At 32.3% G+C, this 13635-nt stretch overlaps 3 protein-coding genes across 3 annotated transcripts; 2 read left to right on the top strand and 1 right to left on the bottom strand.

Annotated features, from left to right (window-relative positions):
* The first annotated feature begins 3525 nt into the window (after positions 1-3525).
* LOC139864066 (uncharacterized) lies at positions 3526-4741 on the top strand. The gene is made up of 4 exons (XM_071852653.1): positions 3526-3669; positions 3778-3861; positions 3971-4207; positions 4730-4741. Exons 1-4 carry the CDS (start codon positions 3526-3528, stop codon positions 4739-4741), a joined length of 477 nt encoding a protein of 158 aa, XP_071708754.1.
* On the top strand, positions 4676-6467 carry LOC139863120 (cinnamoyl-CoA reductase CAD2-like). The gene is made up of 3 exons (XM_071851767.1): positions 4676-4967; positions 5191-5377; positions 6100-6467. Exons 1-3 carry the CDS (start codon positions 4802-4804, stop codon positions 6230-6232), a joined length of 486 nt encoding a protein of 161 aa, XP_071707868.1. The 5' UTR covers positions 4676-4801; the 3' UTR covers positions 6233-6467.
* A 568-nt stretch (positions 6468-7035) lies between these two features.
* Positions 7036-12681, bottom strand: LOC139861640 (CAAX prenyl protease 1 homolog). The gene is made up of 14 exons (XM_071850100.1): positions 12526-12681; positions 11904-12051; positions 11719-11803; positions 11528-11623; positions 10884-10949; positions 10640-10738; positions 10405-10518; positions 9800-9910; positions 9201-9263; positions 8947-9039; positions 8600-8713; positions 7927-7998; positions 7455-7520; positions 7036-7350 (listed from the first exon to the last, which is right to left on the bottom strand). Exons 1-14 carry the CDS (start codon positions 12554-12556, stop codon positions 7234-7236), a joined length of 1275 nt encoding a protein of 424 aa, XP_071706201.1. The 5' UTR covers positions 12557-12681; the 3' UTR covers positions 7036-7233.
* Between the last annotated feature and the right edge of the window lie 954 nt (positions 12682-13635).

The following is a 13635-nucleotide window of genomic DNA, read 5'->3' as shown; positions in this document are numbered from 1 at the left end:
TGGACTTTAAGTGGGCCGTAAAAACTGGTTAACATGGCTGCTATACTTCGGTTATTAATTGGGCAACCATGTTGTGTCTTATAAAATGATTAAATGAATGATGATATAAGATGGCGATGATGGGATATTAGGATGAGGTAACCATGAAAAACGAGTAGATAGTACATAAAATAGTAATAATAGATAATGATGATAATAAGAGTGGTTATGATAGCAATGATGATGACAATAAAATCCGATGGGGGTATTGGTGATGATCACAATGACGATGATAATTGTATTATGATGATGATGGAATGGTAAACGAAAATAAGTAATAATGATGATCATGGTAATTAATGATGATTTATGTATGATCGTGATATACGTTGATGAATGAGATGATGACGGTTGAATTATGACGATTTGATTATAATCATAAACGGCGAATACATGACGATGACAAATTAGGGTATTAATCTTATTACTTATGTTATTATTATTATTATTATTATTATTATTATTATTATTATTATTATTATTATTATTATTATGGTATTATTATCTTTATGGTATTATTAATACTACAAACAAAATGACTATTATTATTATCAAAAGTATTATTACCATTAGTAAATATAATTATTATTATTATCATTATTAATATTATTTTAGCAACTAAATACTTATATAAAACATATATAGAAGTGTGTGTGTGTGTGTGTGTATATATATATATATATATATATGATAATTCAAAATAATATATATATATATATATATATATATATATATATATATATATATATATATATATTACTAATATTAATATATTACTTGTTAATTGTTATTATATGTTTTAATATATATATATATATATATATATATATATATATATATATATATATATATATATATATATATATATATATATATATATATATATATATATATATATATATATATATATATACTTAATATAGGTTCGTGAATTCGAGGCCAACCTTGCACATGTTCAAGTGCTGTCATATGCATTATTGTTACGAAATACAGTTTTGTGAGTTTCATTACTCCCTTTTTATATATATTTTTGGGACTGAGAATACATGCGCTGATTTTATTAAAGTTTTACGAAATAGACACAAGTGATCAAAAACTACATTCTATGGCTGGATTATGAATATTGAATATCACCCTTTTTTAGCTTGGTAACCTAATAATTAGGAAACGGGTATGGCCCCTAATTGACGCGAATCCTAAAGATAGATCTATGGACCTCGACAAGTCCCATCCGGGGTACGGATGCCTTAGTACTTCGAGATTATTATTATTATACAGACGAGAGGTTCTGTTTGGGGATATTCTATGCATTAAAGTTAAGTTGGTTATCAAGCGTTCACCATATGAATGATTTTTAATTCGCGGGTTACGCGTGTTATTTTGTACTCGGGTTACGTGTACAATTAAATATATGAAATCTTGTGGTCTATTAAAATAATGGAAATGAATGTTTATGATAAACTAATGAACTCACCAACCTTTTGGTTGACACTTGAAAGCATGTTTATTCTCAGGTTTGAAAGAAATCTTCCGTTGTGCATTTGCTCATTTTAAAGATATTACTTGGAGTCATTCATGGAATATTTCAAAAGACGTTGCATTCGAGTCGTTGAGTTCAACAAGATCATTATTAAGTCATTGATAGTTTGATATAATATGAAATGGTATGCATGCTGGTTAACTTTCGATGTAATGAAAGTTTGTCTTTTAAAAACGAATGCAATGTTTGTAAAATGTATCATTTAGAGGTCAAATACCTCGCAATGTATCATTTAGAGGTCAAATACCTCGCAATGTAATCATATGTTATTGAATTCGTCCTTATGGATTAGGACGGGTCATCACACATTATACGTCATCATGTGAGAGCAACAAATTTAGCAGCTGTTTAGGTAATTTGTTTACTACTGAATTTTATTACGCATCATAGATTCATAAACCATGTTAATTTACCTAAGAGATATGAGCTCTTACATTGACGATGTGTACGCGATGAGATGTTACACAACCTCTCAATTAGTGATAAATGTCGTGATCACATTCGCATGGATGTGAGAGCTTTTAGTAAATTATGCAAAATATTAGAGCTTGAAGGTGGACTTCGACCAACTCAACTTATGTCCTTAAAAGAGCATGTTGCTAGATTTTTTCATATTGTAGGTAATGACTTAAGTAACCATTTTACTTCTTGGATCTATCGTTGATCTGGATCAACAGTTAGTAGGTGCTTTCATAGAGTTTTGAAAGCAATGTTATCATTAAAAGGACGCTATATCAAACAACCCACGGGTGATGTTGTCCCGAATGAAATTCAAGGAAAAAGAGGGTTTTACCCTTTCTTCATAAATTGTGTTGGAGCGATTGATGGAACACATGTTCGTGTGAAAGTAAATAATAAGGACGCACCTAGATATTGAGGCCCTAAAGGATACCCAACGATTAATGTGTTAGCCGCATGCACATTCGATTTAAAGTTTACATACGTTTTGTCGGGTTGGGAGGGCACTGCCTCAGACTCGAGAATAATAAAAAAAATGCACTCAATAAAGAGGATAAGCTACTCATTCCTACTGGTAATTCATTAGACCATATTTAGCATTGTGAATATCTACATAGTTATGATAATAATATACTTTGTTTATAGGTAGATATTGTTTGGTTAATGCGGGTCTTCCACATACAAGTAAACTGATGGTACCTTATAGAGGTGTTAGGTATCACTTGAAAGAGTACTCGAGTCGTTCACTTGAGAATGCCAAAGAACTTTTTAACCTTTGTCATGCGTCTTTACGAAATGCTATCGAGCGAGCGTTTGGTGTGCTTAGAAAAAGGTTTCCAATCATAAGAAGTTCCAGTGAGCCATAGTACTATTGTGAAACTCAATCCTCTATTTTTTTTGGCTTGTTGTATTTTACACAACTTCTTAATTGACGAAGATCGTGACAAAGCTATTGAAGAGGAGGAGGTGCAAGAGTTGTTAGACGCAGATGAACAACACCATACGCGAAGAGGTAGAGGTGTTGGTAATGCAAGTGGTGAGCAACTACGAAATTCAATTGCAGATGAAATGTGGGCTGATTATCTATTGCATCCTGATGATGAAATTGATTTCACAAAGTAGATTCTTAATAGTTTATTGTAGTACTTGTCTTTTGTTGTTCACTGGTTACTAGATACCGTTCTCGGGCCTCGTCTTTTATTGTACCTTGTCTTTTGGTGTTCATCTAAATATTCTACTCATAAATTGTCTTTTGTTATACCTTGTCTTTTGTTGTTCACTAGTTACTAGTTACTAGTTACCGTTATCGGGCCTCGTCTTTTGTTGTACCTTGTCTTTTGGTGTTCATCTAAATATGCTACTCATAAATTGTCTTTTGTTGTACCTTGCCTTTTGTTGTTCATTTAAATGTACATCAATGATTCCATATATATTTAATTACTTCTGTATCTTATTTTACTATGTAGTTGTAAATCATGACTAAGAAAATGGTTGATGGAATAGCTGTGAAAAGAGAACAATTAGTTTGGACATCTCATATGGATTCGGCTTTCATTAAATCAATGCTTACGCAACAAGAAGCGGGTAATATAATTGGTGGAACATTTACACCTCAAGCCTATACTAATATGGTACTAGAGTTAAGTAAAAAGCTTAATATTGAAATTAACAAAAACCATTTGAAGAATCGGTTGAAAACTTTGAAACAACACTTTGCTCTTTGTTATGATGTGTTTCAGGGAGCTCAATTACGTGGGTTTTCTTGGAATCAGCAAACTCAACTAATGGAAGCGGAAGATGAAGTTTGGGAAACCTTGATTATTGTAAGTATGAACTTCATACATTATTTATTTATTTCATCACTATTTATGATCATTAATGTTTCAATATTTGTTTATTTATTTCATCATTATTTATTTATTTCATCACTAGGCAAAACCTGAAGCTAAAGAGTGGAAGATAAGAAGAGTTTCTAATTATGATGACTTGTCACAATTGTTTGCTAAAGATAGGGCATCGGGTAGTGAATCTGAAACTGCCAAGGAAAAGAATGCCAAATTGAACAATAAAGAAGATGTGAAAATAGAGACAATTGAAGTTGTTGACGAGTTATTAGCTAACAATGAAATTAACTTGGAGGAATTTAATTATGATGACGATATTCAAGAGGTTTCCACAAAGCCATTTCCACATGAGCATGTTAGGAAGAGAGGATCGCCTGGACGTTGGGAGATACAAATTTGAGAGAAAAACAACTCTATTACTCACAAGAATAGATTTATAGAGTATTACAAAACTCTTACAAAAAAACTCTCAAACTCACACACACTCTCTAGGTTGTGATTACACTTCTCTGAGTGATTTTGGGATGATTTACAACTGAGGTTTGCACCTCTATTTATAGCTAAAATTCTATGGCGGTGGAATGGTGTGAACGGAGAAGGTTGGCGACCGTCATCGTTATCAACTTTGCTACTTCCATATGAGTTGTCAAGGTTGCCTACTTTGAATATCTAGAAGGTGGGCTTCTAGATTGTAGGCTGGAAATCTTCAATTCTCCCCCTCTAGCCGAATCCACAAACATTCCAGTTATGTCTCTGCATAACTCCAACTTCTCTCGAGTCACCACCTTTGGTGCAAAAAAGAATAATAATAATAAAGGATATAGTAAGCTGTTATGAATTATATCAGGTTATGTCATGATGTGATTCTTGTCAACTGATTAAGAGTTTTATAATCGATTATTTTATTTGTACCGTTCAGATGTGGTATGTCGTTTCAAAGACCTTGGCTGAAGATGCTGCTGTTAAATATTCAAAAGAAAACGGACTGGTGTTGTTGGTTATAAATCCTGGATATGTGATTGGTCCTATTTTACAACCAACACTCAATCTAACTTCTGAGGGATTCATGAACATGGTGAAAACCGGTAATTGAATCCTATAACTAATGTGTATGCATCATCATGATGCTATGTTTATGTCCTCGTAATACACGGGTCCATATGGGTTGTATTTTTCTCAAACGGGTCAAATACAAAAGACTCATTAGATACTCAATAGTAAACGGGAGTCTTTTTGTAGTTTGTTTCTGTGCATATACAACGAATAAAGGTTCAGCTTTTTATAAGTTTTCGAAACGTATATATGCAGGTAAAGAAGTATTCGCAGATGGAATCTATAGACTTGTCGATGTTAGAGATGTTGCTAATGCACATATATTAGCCTTTGAGAACCTGGAAGCTAACGGTAGATACTTAATGGTTGGGAATATGGTTAGTTCTTCGATGATCATGAAGATCATAAAGAAACTATTTCCTATTCTTGGCTTTTCGCAAAGGTAAGTATTTTTTTTTTTTTTTTTCCTTTTCCAATCTCTTGATCAGTCTATCTTCTTTGGCGTCTTTGGAAAACTCAATACAACAATGACAACACGACCTAATTTCGCAAAATCCGGGTTATGGTTGCAAACGACGGTTGCGCGGCCATTGTGGCGGTTTGGTGCCCGTTTTGTCTAAAAACGTCTAATTAGTCAGTCAACGCTAAATGTCAGGTCAAAGTCGGGAAAAGTTGGTCAACAACGGTCTAAAGCCGAATTTTTGTCTCGCCTTCTTTTTGTTCTGGTGTAAACAAAAATCCTAAGCCCATCTAACAATTAACTGGAAATAACACCGACTTACATAGTATTCTTAAAGATAAATTAATAAATACACTATAATTATAGAAAATATTATAAAAAACTTATATAGTATTTAAACTAACACCATATTGAATCATTTATTTTCAAAATATTTATGTTTAAAATATTTATCTTTGAAATATTTGTATTTAAAGTATTTTATTTAGAAGTCAACAGTGTTCAATGCGCGTCTCAACCCTGTTTCGACCTCATTTCAACCCCGTCTTAACCGACTCGAGCTTTCAATATCCTGACCGACTCGTCTTCGACTCGCCTCATTTGCAACCTTGGTTATGGGGAGTTAAGAAGAGGCAGAAAACTTAATGTCTCGATCTAACTCGAAATCTGGATTATCAATATATCATCTTTCTACAATCTTATAGGTGGTACGAAGAGACCAACTGCATCAAGCCACTTCCTTTCAGTATATCAAAGGCAAGAGCGGAGAGTTTAGGCGTTGAATTTACGCCATTGGAGGTAACCATCAAGGACACAATTGAAAGCTTAACTTATTGAGCTTCTAACACTAAATTATGTTCATGATCAGTTTGTTTCAAGACAATTGCTTGCATTTCTTTATATGAAATGTTGACATTAATCTGCAACTATTTAGTAGGGAGGTGATATTACAATGTATTTTACTTTCTAAACTAGAATTCTACGCGATTTATGAATATAGTACAGCTTTTTAATGCTTAGTGTATTAACTAAAATTGATTTTAAGGTGAACTAGTGGTAATTTGTTACCGTGTTGTCACAAGAGGTGTTAAATTCGAACACTACTAGACAAGATGGAGCTTGAACATGTTTATTGAGAGCTGAGAGATCATTACAATATGTAATTAAGAAAATGTGTTTTGTTAAACTTAGTAGAAAGTGTTATTGAATTTTTCAAATGAAATTCAGTTTTGATAATTTTAATTTTGTTTTAATAACAATCACAATAACAATTTAACAATTAACAAGTATTATTATAATGAGCCACAAAATGTTCATCTAGTTAGTTTTTTCTGTTGCTTTCTAGTAAAACTTTTAACAACATATTTATACCTTAACAGATCCTAATAATCATTATCTTACAGGTAGAAATCATTTGCCAGTTTCAATCATTTTTGGTAGTATACATCAACTTCTGATACTACTGAGTATATTTCTAAAAAGGAAAATTAAACATTTTTCAGCAAATACTTATAAATACTAGTATTAACTCATCTAATCCTCATCAATCACCTAGTTACACTGAAAATCAATCAAAATCAATATCGATATATTCAATAAATGATAAGCAAGAGCATCATAAGCGATAAATCAAACACACGAAACTGAAAACCATGTTTTACACTAGATCAAAATGTTGAATCACAAATAACATGATTTTCCTACACATCGACTCTTCAACATTTTCAAGTTGTGATTTTCATCTAAAAAACTCAAATGTGTCTTCACTTTTAAAGGGTAAAAAGTAGCGGTGTGGTGACTAGTGAATCCATATAGTCTAAACTATGTGTATCGGGTTGTCAATCATACTTCTTATCAGCTTCATCAATGGCAGCTAATCGTTCAACCAGAGGAGGGTGAGAGTAGTGATACGCAGAGTACCATGGATCCGTGTTCATTGCTGACAGATTCTCCTCCTGCAAATTCATAAACAAATCAACAACAACAACAAAAAAAACAGAATAAGCGGAAAGGTATACACCACAAAAACCACTAATGAAAATGAATAAATAAATTGTACCTGCAGCTTAACTAGTCCATCGCGAAGTGGTTTAGAATAACCGAGCTTCTTCGCAAAAGCATCAGCCTGAGTAAGAAACACATTTTATAATCAGACCAGGCCATATATCCAGGAAGCAATAAGTAAAGAAATGCGATTTATTTGAACATTAGAGATGGCAATGTAAACTTATTTACCTAGACATTTGTCAATTCAGGATTTACTTAACCTCCAATGAGTCATATGAGGTAACTTTTTAGCTTAAACGGGTCATAGGGGTTTTGATTAATCTAGTTATAGTTATGTCTTCATATTTAAATCCATTGATACAGGATTTTAGAAAGAAATGGAAATGAAAATGTTTGCAAAGTTTTTGACACAAAATACCGTCTCAAACCTGTGTTGACCCAATATCCAGACCAACCATACCCCGCCATTTTATACCTCTAAATGTAGATACCGTTTGGGAACGAATATAAAAATCTTAAGATACCTGAAACTCAAAAGCACGACTAACAAGGTTGAGGCCAAAGCTCACAAGATGCTGGATAGGTATTATAGTGTGCTGCAAGAGAATTTTCAAAAAATTAGAGAAAACTGAAAAGAGAACATACAAACAAATTGATATAGTTTAAAAAGAGTGCAGCGTGGCTCTAAAATAAAAAAAAATCTTATATTGCATTGACAATATGAAGACTATCAAGGATCTATTTATTATTTTTTTAAATCACCTTCACCCTTCTTCATATCATGGGTCACATGCTCTATCTTAATGTAAAAATGAATCTGTACTCACGTTTCACATAGTTCGCTAAACATTTGTGGCTATCTTATGAGTTACGAAGACGGTGGTTCTTTTATATGTGTGGGACTCAGGATAAAAATAAAATAAAAATGTTTTGTAGTTTATAGGTTCATAAAACGTTATACATCACACTGAGTTATACAATTTCAGATATAGAAAATCTGTAGAGTTGCCTTGCCTCCCTTTTTATCACCCTTAGGAACATAATCGGTTATAAAATTTCAAATACAGAAAATATCTATATCTTCAGTATAGTTTTAAATAAAAAAGACACAAAAAAATCCCTCAGGTAAGCATTATATTTGTGGTCAGTTACAGATATTTTGTTGACTTGAGAAAATATTATAATAAATAAGTGTACCTGAAATAATATGAGCCCAATGAGGACTGGTTGAGTATCAAATCCAAAACTACAGAATAAGTCCTTCGAGTTCTTTACAACGGTATAACCTCCAAACTGCAAAAGTGTAAGAACCTGCAAAGTACAGACGTTGTCAATGCAACTCGCCAACCCATATCTTATAAAGCCAAAGAGAAGATCAATTTCAATTTACCCGTTAGATGAAATAAAGAAAGAAATCACAAAATACAAACAGGATAAACATCAAAATTATTCATCAACTTACGATAAACATGCATTATTTCTAATTAGTGTTTATTACAATTATCGAAAAGTAATATGAAATAACAGTTACAAGAAAAGCACACCTGAACAGCAATAAAGGAGTACATTGTGTGATTAAGTTTCCAGTGACCAAGTTCATGAGCAATCACAGCAACAACTTCTTCAACATTTTTGCACTGCAGATATAGTTTAATGATTTAACAAATCTTTGATAAACATTAAAATCTGATGAACAAAAACTAGTTGGAGCAGAAAGTATGATCGGGTCTGAAGTTTCCAGATACACTACTACTTAAAGATGATTTCACAACAAGAAACAGACTTTAAAGAACAATACCTGCTGGATCAAAGTATCATAAAGAACAATGCGTTTGTTTTTAAAGAACCCATACATGTATGCCTGCAGACCAACAGAAGTTACGTCATTCCAGTGCAAAATGACATGAAAATCTGTTACGTATTGGCACAGGGTAAAGAGTGAAGTAAAACAAAAAATTAAATCAAGTACCTAGTATATAAACCGTTTACACTGTAAACAAGAGATGTCATTAAGAATTTTAACATGTGTTCTTGACTGTGGATGTAGAAAAGTAGAATTTTAAGCAAAAGTATATAAAGGGCCCAAATACATATTTGAGACATTCAATCTCAATGTGATCATTTCTTTTTTTCATAGTTCATAACCAAGCATGCAAAAATCGCTACTCAGAAAGTACTCTGTCGGAACTTTTTAAGTACTCGGAAATTCGGGGTGTATGCGAATTTGACCAAGTTTGACTTTGACCAATTTTGACGAGTTTTGACCAATTTTCCCAGTAATCCCGAGTTTGACTGAGTACTTTCCTAGTACTCCCCGAGTTGCAAAAACCAAGTACTCGCGAGTAATGTTGACTTGGAAATTAAGAGAAACTATTGCAACAAAGTAGAAATCCTCACATTGCTATGGCTTGACCTTGTAGATCCATCCACGACAAACAGCTTCTTCAAAGGAAAATTGAGAGAAGAAGCAAGTGTCTCGATCTTTGTTCTGAGCTCGCCGTCTGGTAGCTATAATATTATAAAAACATGAAAGATAAATTTCTCAAAGAAGAAATATATTCAGGGGACACTTGTATGTGGTTTTTTTGGATGATTATACGATGTTCAATAACTTGAATCAGATAATCAACTGCAATGAAACAGGTCATACTAGATATTGTTTTGATTTGCTTTTGTAAAACATCAAAAAGGCTTGGAGAATCTGTTTGCCTAAAGAGTAATAGATATGTAATGGTATTTGAAAGTAAACATCCTTCAAAATAGGTTAAACATGGGTCAACATCGAATTTTGGTCTGCCGTTAGATATTTAGTTTTGTTTCAGCTGGTATGCAACTAGCATGAACAACCATATGTAATCAGTAGAATAATAATAAACTGATTATCGAGACGTAAATTTTCAATAATCAGATAATTTCTAGTAAGCAAATCTAGGAACAGCCTCAAGCAAGCAAACAAGTCAATGACGTTCTTCATCGATAAAAGCTAAAGTAGGAATACTTACAGGTGTGAACTTGTTAAAAAGGGGCGCAATTAAAACTGGGTAAATTGTCATCATGACGAGCGACAAAACAAACATAAACCCCCAAAGATAAATAGCCAGATAGGGACCGCCTTTCTGCAATGAAATGAGAACACTTTCTTAAAAAAATTCACAACACACACACACACATATATACGTAATTTTTATATCAGCATCAATTTATATAAGCTAAAATTTATACTAAATCTAGCAGTACCTGTACTATTAGAATGATGGCTGCCACAACAGGGGGTCCTATAACTACAGCCAATATCATGCCCTTAATCATGTCTCGGATGAAAAGCAAAAATGTTTGCTGTGACCATAAAAGCATTTATAACTAATGTTAATATAATAATATGTAAGATGTAAGATAGACCAGAAAGGTAATCATAGATCCAAATTTGAACTAATACAAATAAGTCGACTATAAAAGTAACGAGCATCAAGTGCCATCAAACCTTGTTGAAACCATGACGCTCCTCAATTACAAAAGTAGAATATAATGAAAATGGCAAGTCTGTAATCTGCACCCAAAAAAACATTGAATAACAACTGTGAACAAGCAGCAAGCAAAGTTGACACAGTATAGATTGTAAGAGGATATTTTTGTTAAATTCTCTTACAAAGTAAAGACAGAAATGTAAAACTGTTCAGTAGCAAGAGTATAAGTTTTAACATACAAAATATGCTGTTTACATATTTTTACATTTTTGCGCCGGGGGTCCCTCAATTATACATCAAATTGCATGCCGTGTCCCAGTCATTTTGTTTAGCTCGTGTGATCCCTTGATTTTACAAATGTTGCCTTGATGGTCCCTCTGTCTATTTCTCGTTAAAAGTCTGTTAAGTGCCATCACATAATGTCATTTAAACGACATCACGTGATGGCACTTAACGGGAAATTTTTAAGGAAAAATAGACTGAGGGACAACGAGGAAATATTTGTAAAATCAAGGGATCACCCGAGCAAAACAAAATGATAGGGATAAGGCATGTTAATTGATGTATAAACGAGGGACCACCAGCCCAAAGAAGTATCGTATTTTACACCGAAAATAGCAAACTTCACAAAAATACCTCATCAGAAAATATATATATGTACCTGAGACCAAATCATGACACCAGCTAGAAATGTGAGTGTATGATATATTTCACTCTCTGCATCAAGGCCAACGGACTCCAAAATATCACCTGATTTCTGTTGCAATTGAAAATGGTTAAAATATTTTAACAGAACTAGAAAACAGTTAAGAAAACATTCAAAAATGGTTAAGAAGGCACTAAACTACTCACGTTCCAAAACCACGGCAATATGCCAAAGAGCAAAATAGCTGAGTCCATTACTATTGTCACAAACTCATGAATGAAATGGAAGTTACTGGCAAACGGAAACAAAAAATGAATGTCATTCGAGCAGATAAAATCAGAGAACTCAATGAACATGAAGTTGCAGACGATTTACGTTAAAATGAAAGTACCTTTTATCGATACTATAAGCTCTAGATTTTTCAAACTTTTCTTGGCTAATCACCCCTTCCAAAGTTTTAGGAAGGGTTGGCAGCTTAAGCGCAGCATGTTGTCGTAAATCCAAATACGTCTCGAAAATGTACATCAATATCATGAATCCTGAAAATTATTAAAATTGTTCATCAGAGGGTATATAACAGAATCAATATCATGAATCCTGAAAATTCATAAAAAAATGTAAAAAAGTTAAAACATCAGTAAAATTCACTAGCGTGTTACTAACAGAATCGATATTAGTAAACAACAGTAATCCATAACTATAACAATTAAACGCATAGCATAGCATTTATTGAAAAATAAAAAATAAAATAAAAATTACTTTTGGTACCCAATCTGTACAAGCAAAATGGAGTTGTAAAATAAAATACTACGAACAAAAACCCTAGAAATATATAACTTCAAAACCCTAAGCTAAGTAAAAGTCAATACTGTTTTGTATTGATGTGTACGATACAGTAGTAACATTAGTAATTGTAAAACCCTAATAATGAAATTAAGACGCTTAATTTAGTGGGAAAAAAATCAGTAGATAAATAATATAAAATAAAATAAAAAAAGTCATAAATAATTTACCAACGACGGCTTCCATATAGGGAAACGCCATGCTTGTGCCGGAGAAGATAAACAGGATCGGCGAGAGAGAGAGAGAGAGAGAGAGAGAGAGAGAGAGAGAGAGAGAGAGAGAGATTGAAGCGGTTTTTTGAAAGAGGAGATTTTTGTGAATCTGTAAATTGATTTTGAGGTACGGATGGGGATGGAAATTTATGTATAACCTGATTTGTTTACACGAGAAGTTATTTAGGTTAAACCCTTTGTATGAAACAAATTGACCGATATATGACTATGTATTTTATATTTTATTTTATTTATTTTTATTATTATATTATTATATATTATTATATATTATATTATATTATATTATATTATATTATATTATATTATATTATATTATATTATATTATATCTATATCTATATCTATATTCTATATCTACATCTACATTTACATCTACATCTACATCTATATTCTATATCTATATTATCTATATCTATATCTATATCTATATTATATATAATAATAACAAAGTCCTTTTTTCCTAATCATTTTTCAAAAAAAATTAAATGGAGAAGAAGTGACCATTAGATCAAAAACCAGCTTTCAATATCACTCATTGGATCAAGTGATCACTCAACATTTGTCTCTCTCCTCAAATTCAATTATTAAGTGACCAAAATACCCTTTTCCCCTTCAAAACTTAACTAATAAAAGAAACCTTCATCACTAAAAAAAAAACCTTCAATCGATTAGATCTGGCTAATTAGCAATTACCAAATCAAATCACTAGATCGGTCGATGATCGGATGTCAAAATAGTCGATTCAAAGTTTTGCTTCGATTTCACACATAGTCATGCGATTCAAAGTTCTCCATCTGAATTTGGATTCCGTTGTTTGATTTCACACACAGTCATGCGATCAAACTTTTCCTTTCTCAAGTCGGAAACTTCAATTTCAAAAAGTTGGAAGCTTATCACCGTTCAATTCAGATGGAGAAACAAATTCGAATAAAGATGTCAACAATAATCATCCATTGTGAGGTAACTATATGGTGTTTTTAAAAAATTTAAAGTTAGGGTTTTCTAAATATTTGATTTACGAATTTCGAATAAAGATATCATGTATAAT

This window comes from Rutidosis leptorrhynchoides, chromosome 8, assembly GCF_046630445.1.
Source record: "Rutidosis leptorrhynchoides isolate AG116_Rl617_1_P2 chromosome 8, CSIRO_AGI_Rlap_v1, whole genome shotgun sequence".
Taxonomy (NCBI): Eukaryota; Viridiplantae; Streptophyta; class Magnoliopsida; order Asterales; family Asteraceae; genus Rutidosis; species Rutidosis leptorrhynchoides.
The sequence above is the reverse complement of the archived record's forward strand: the minus strand, read 5'-3'. Positions and strand labels throughout refer to the sequence as shown.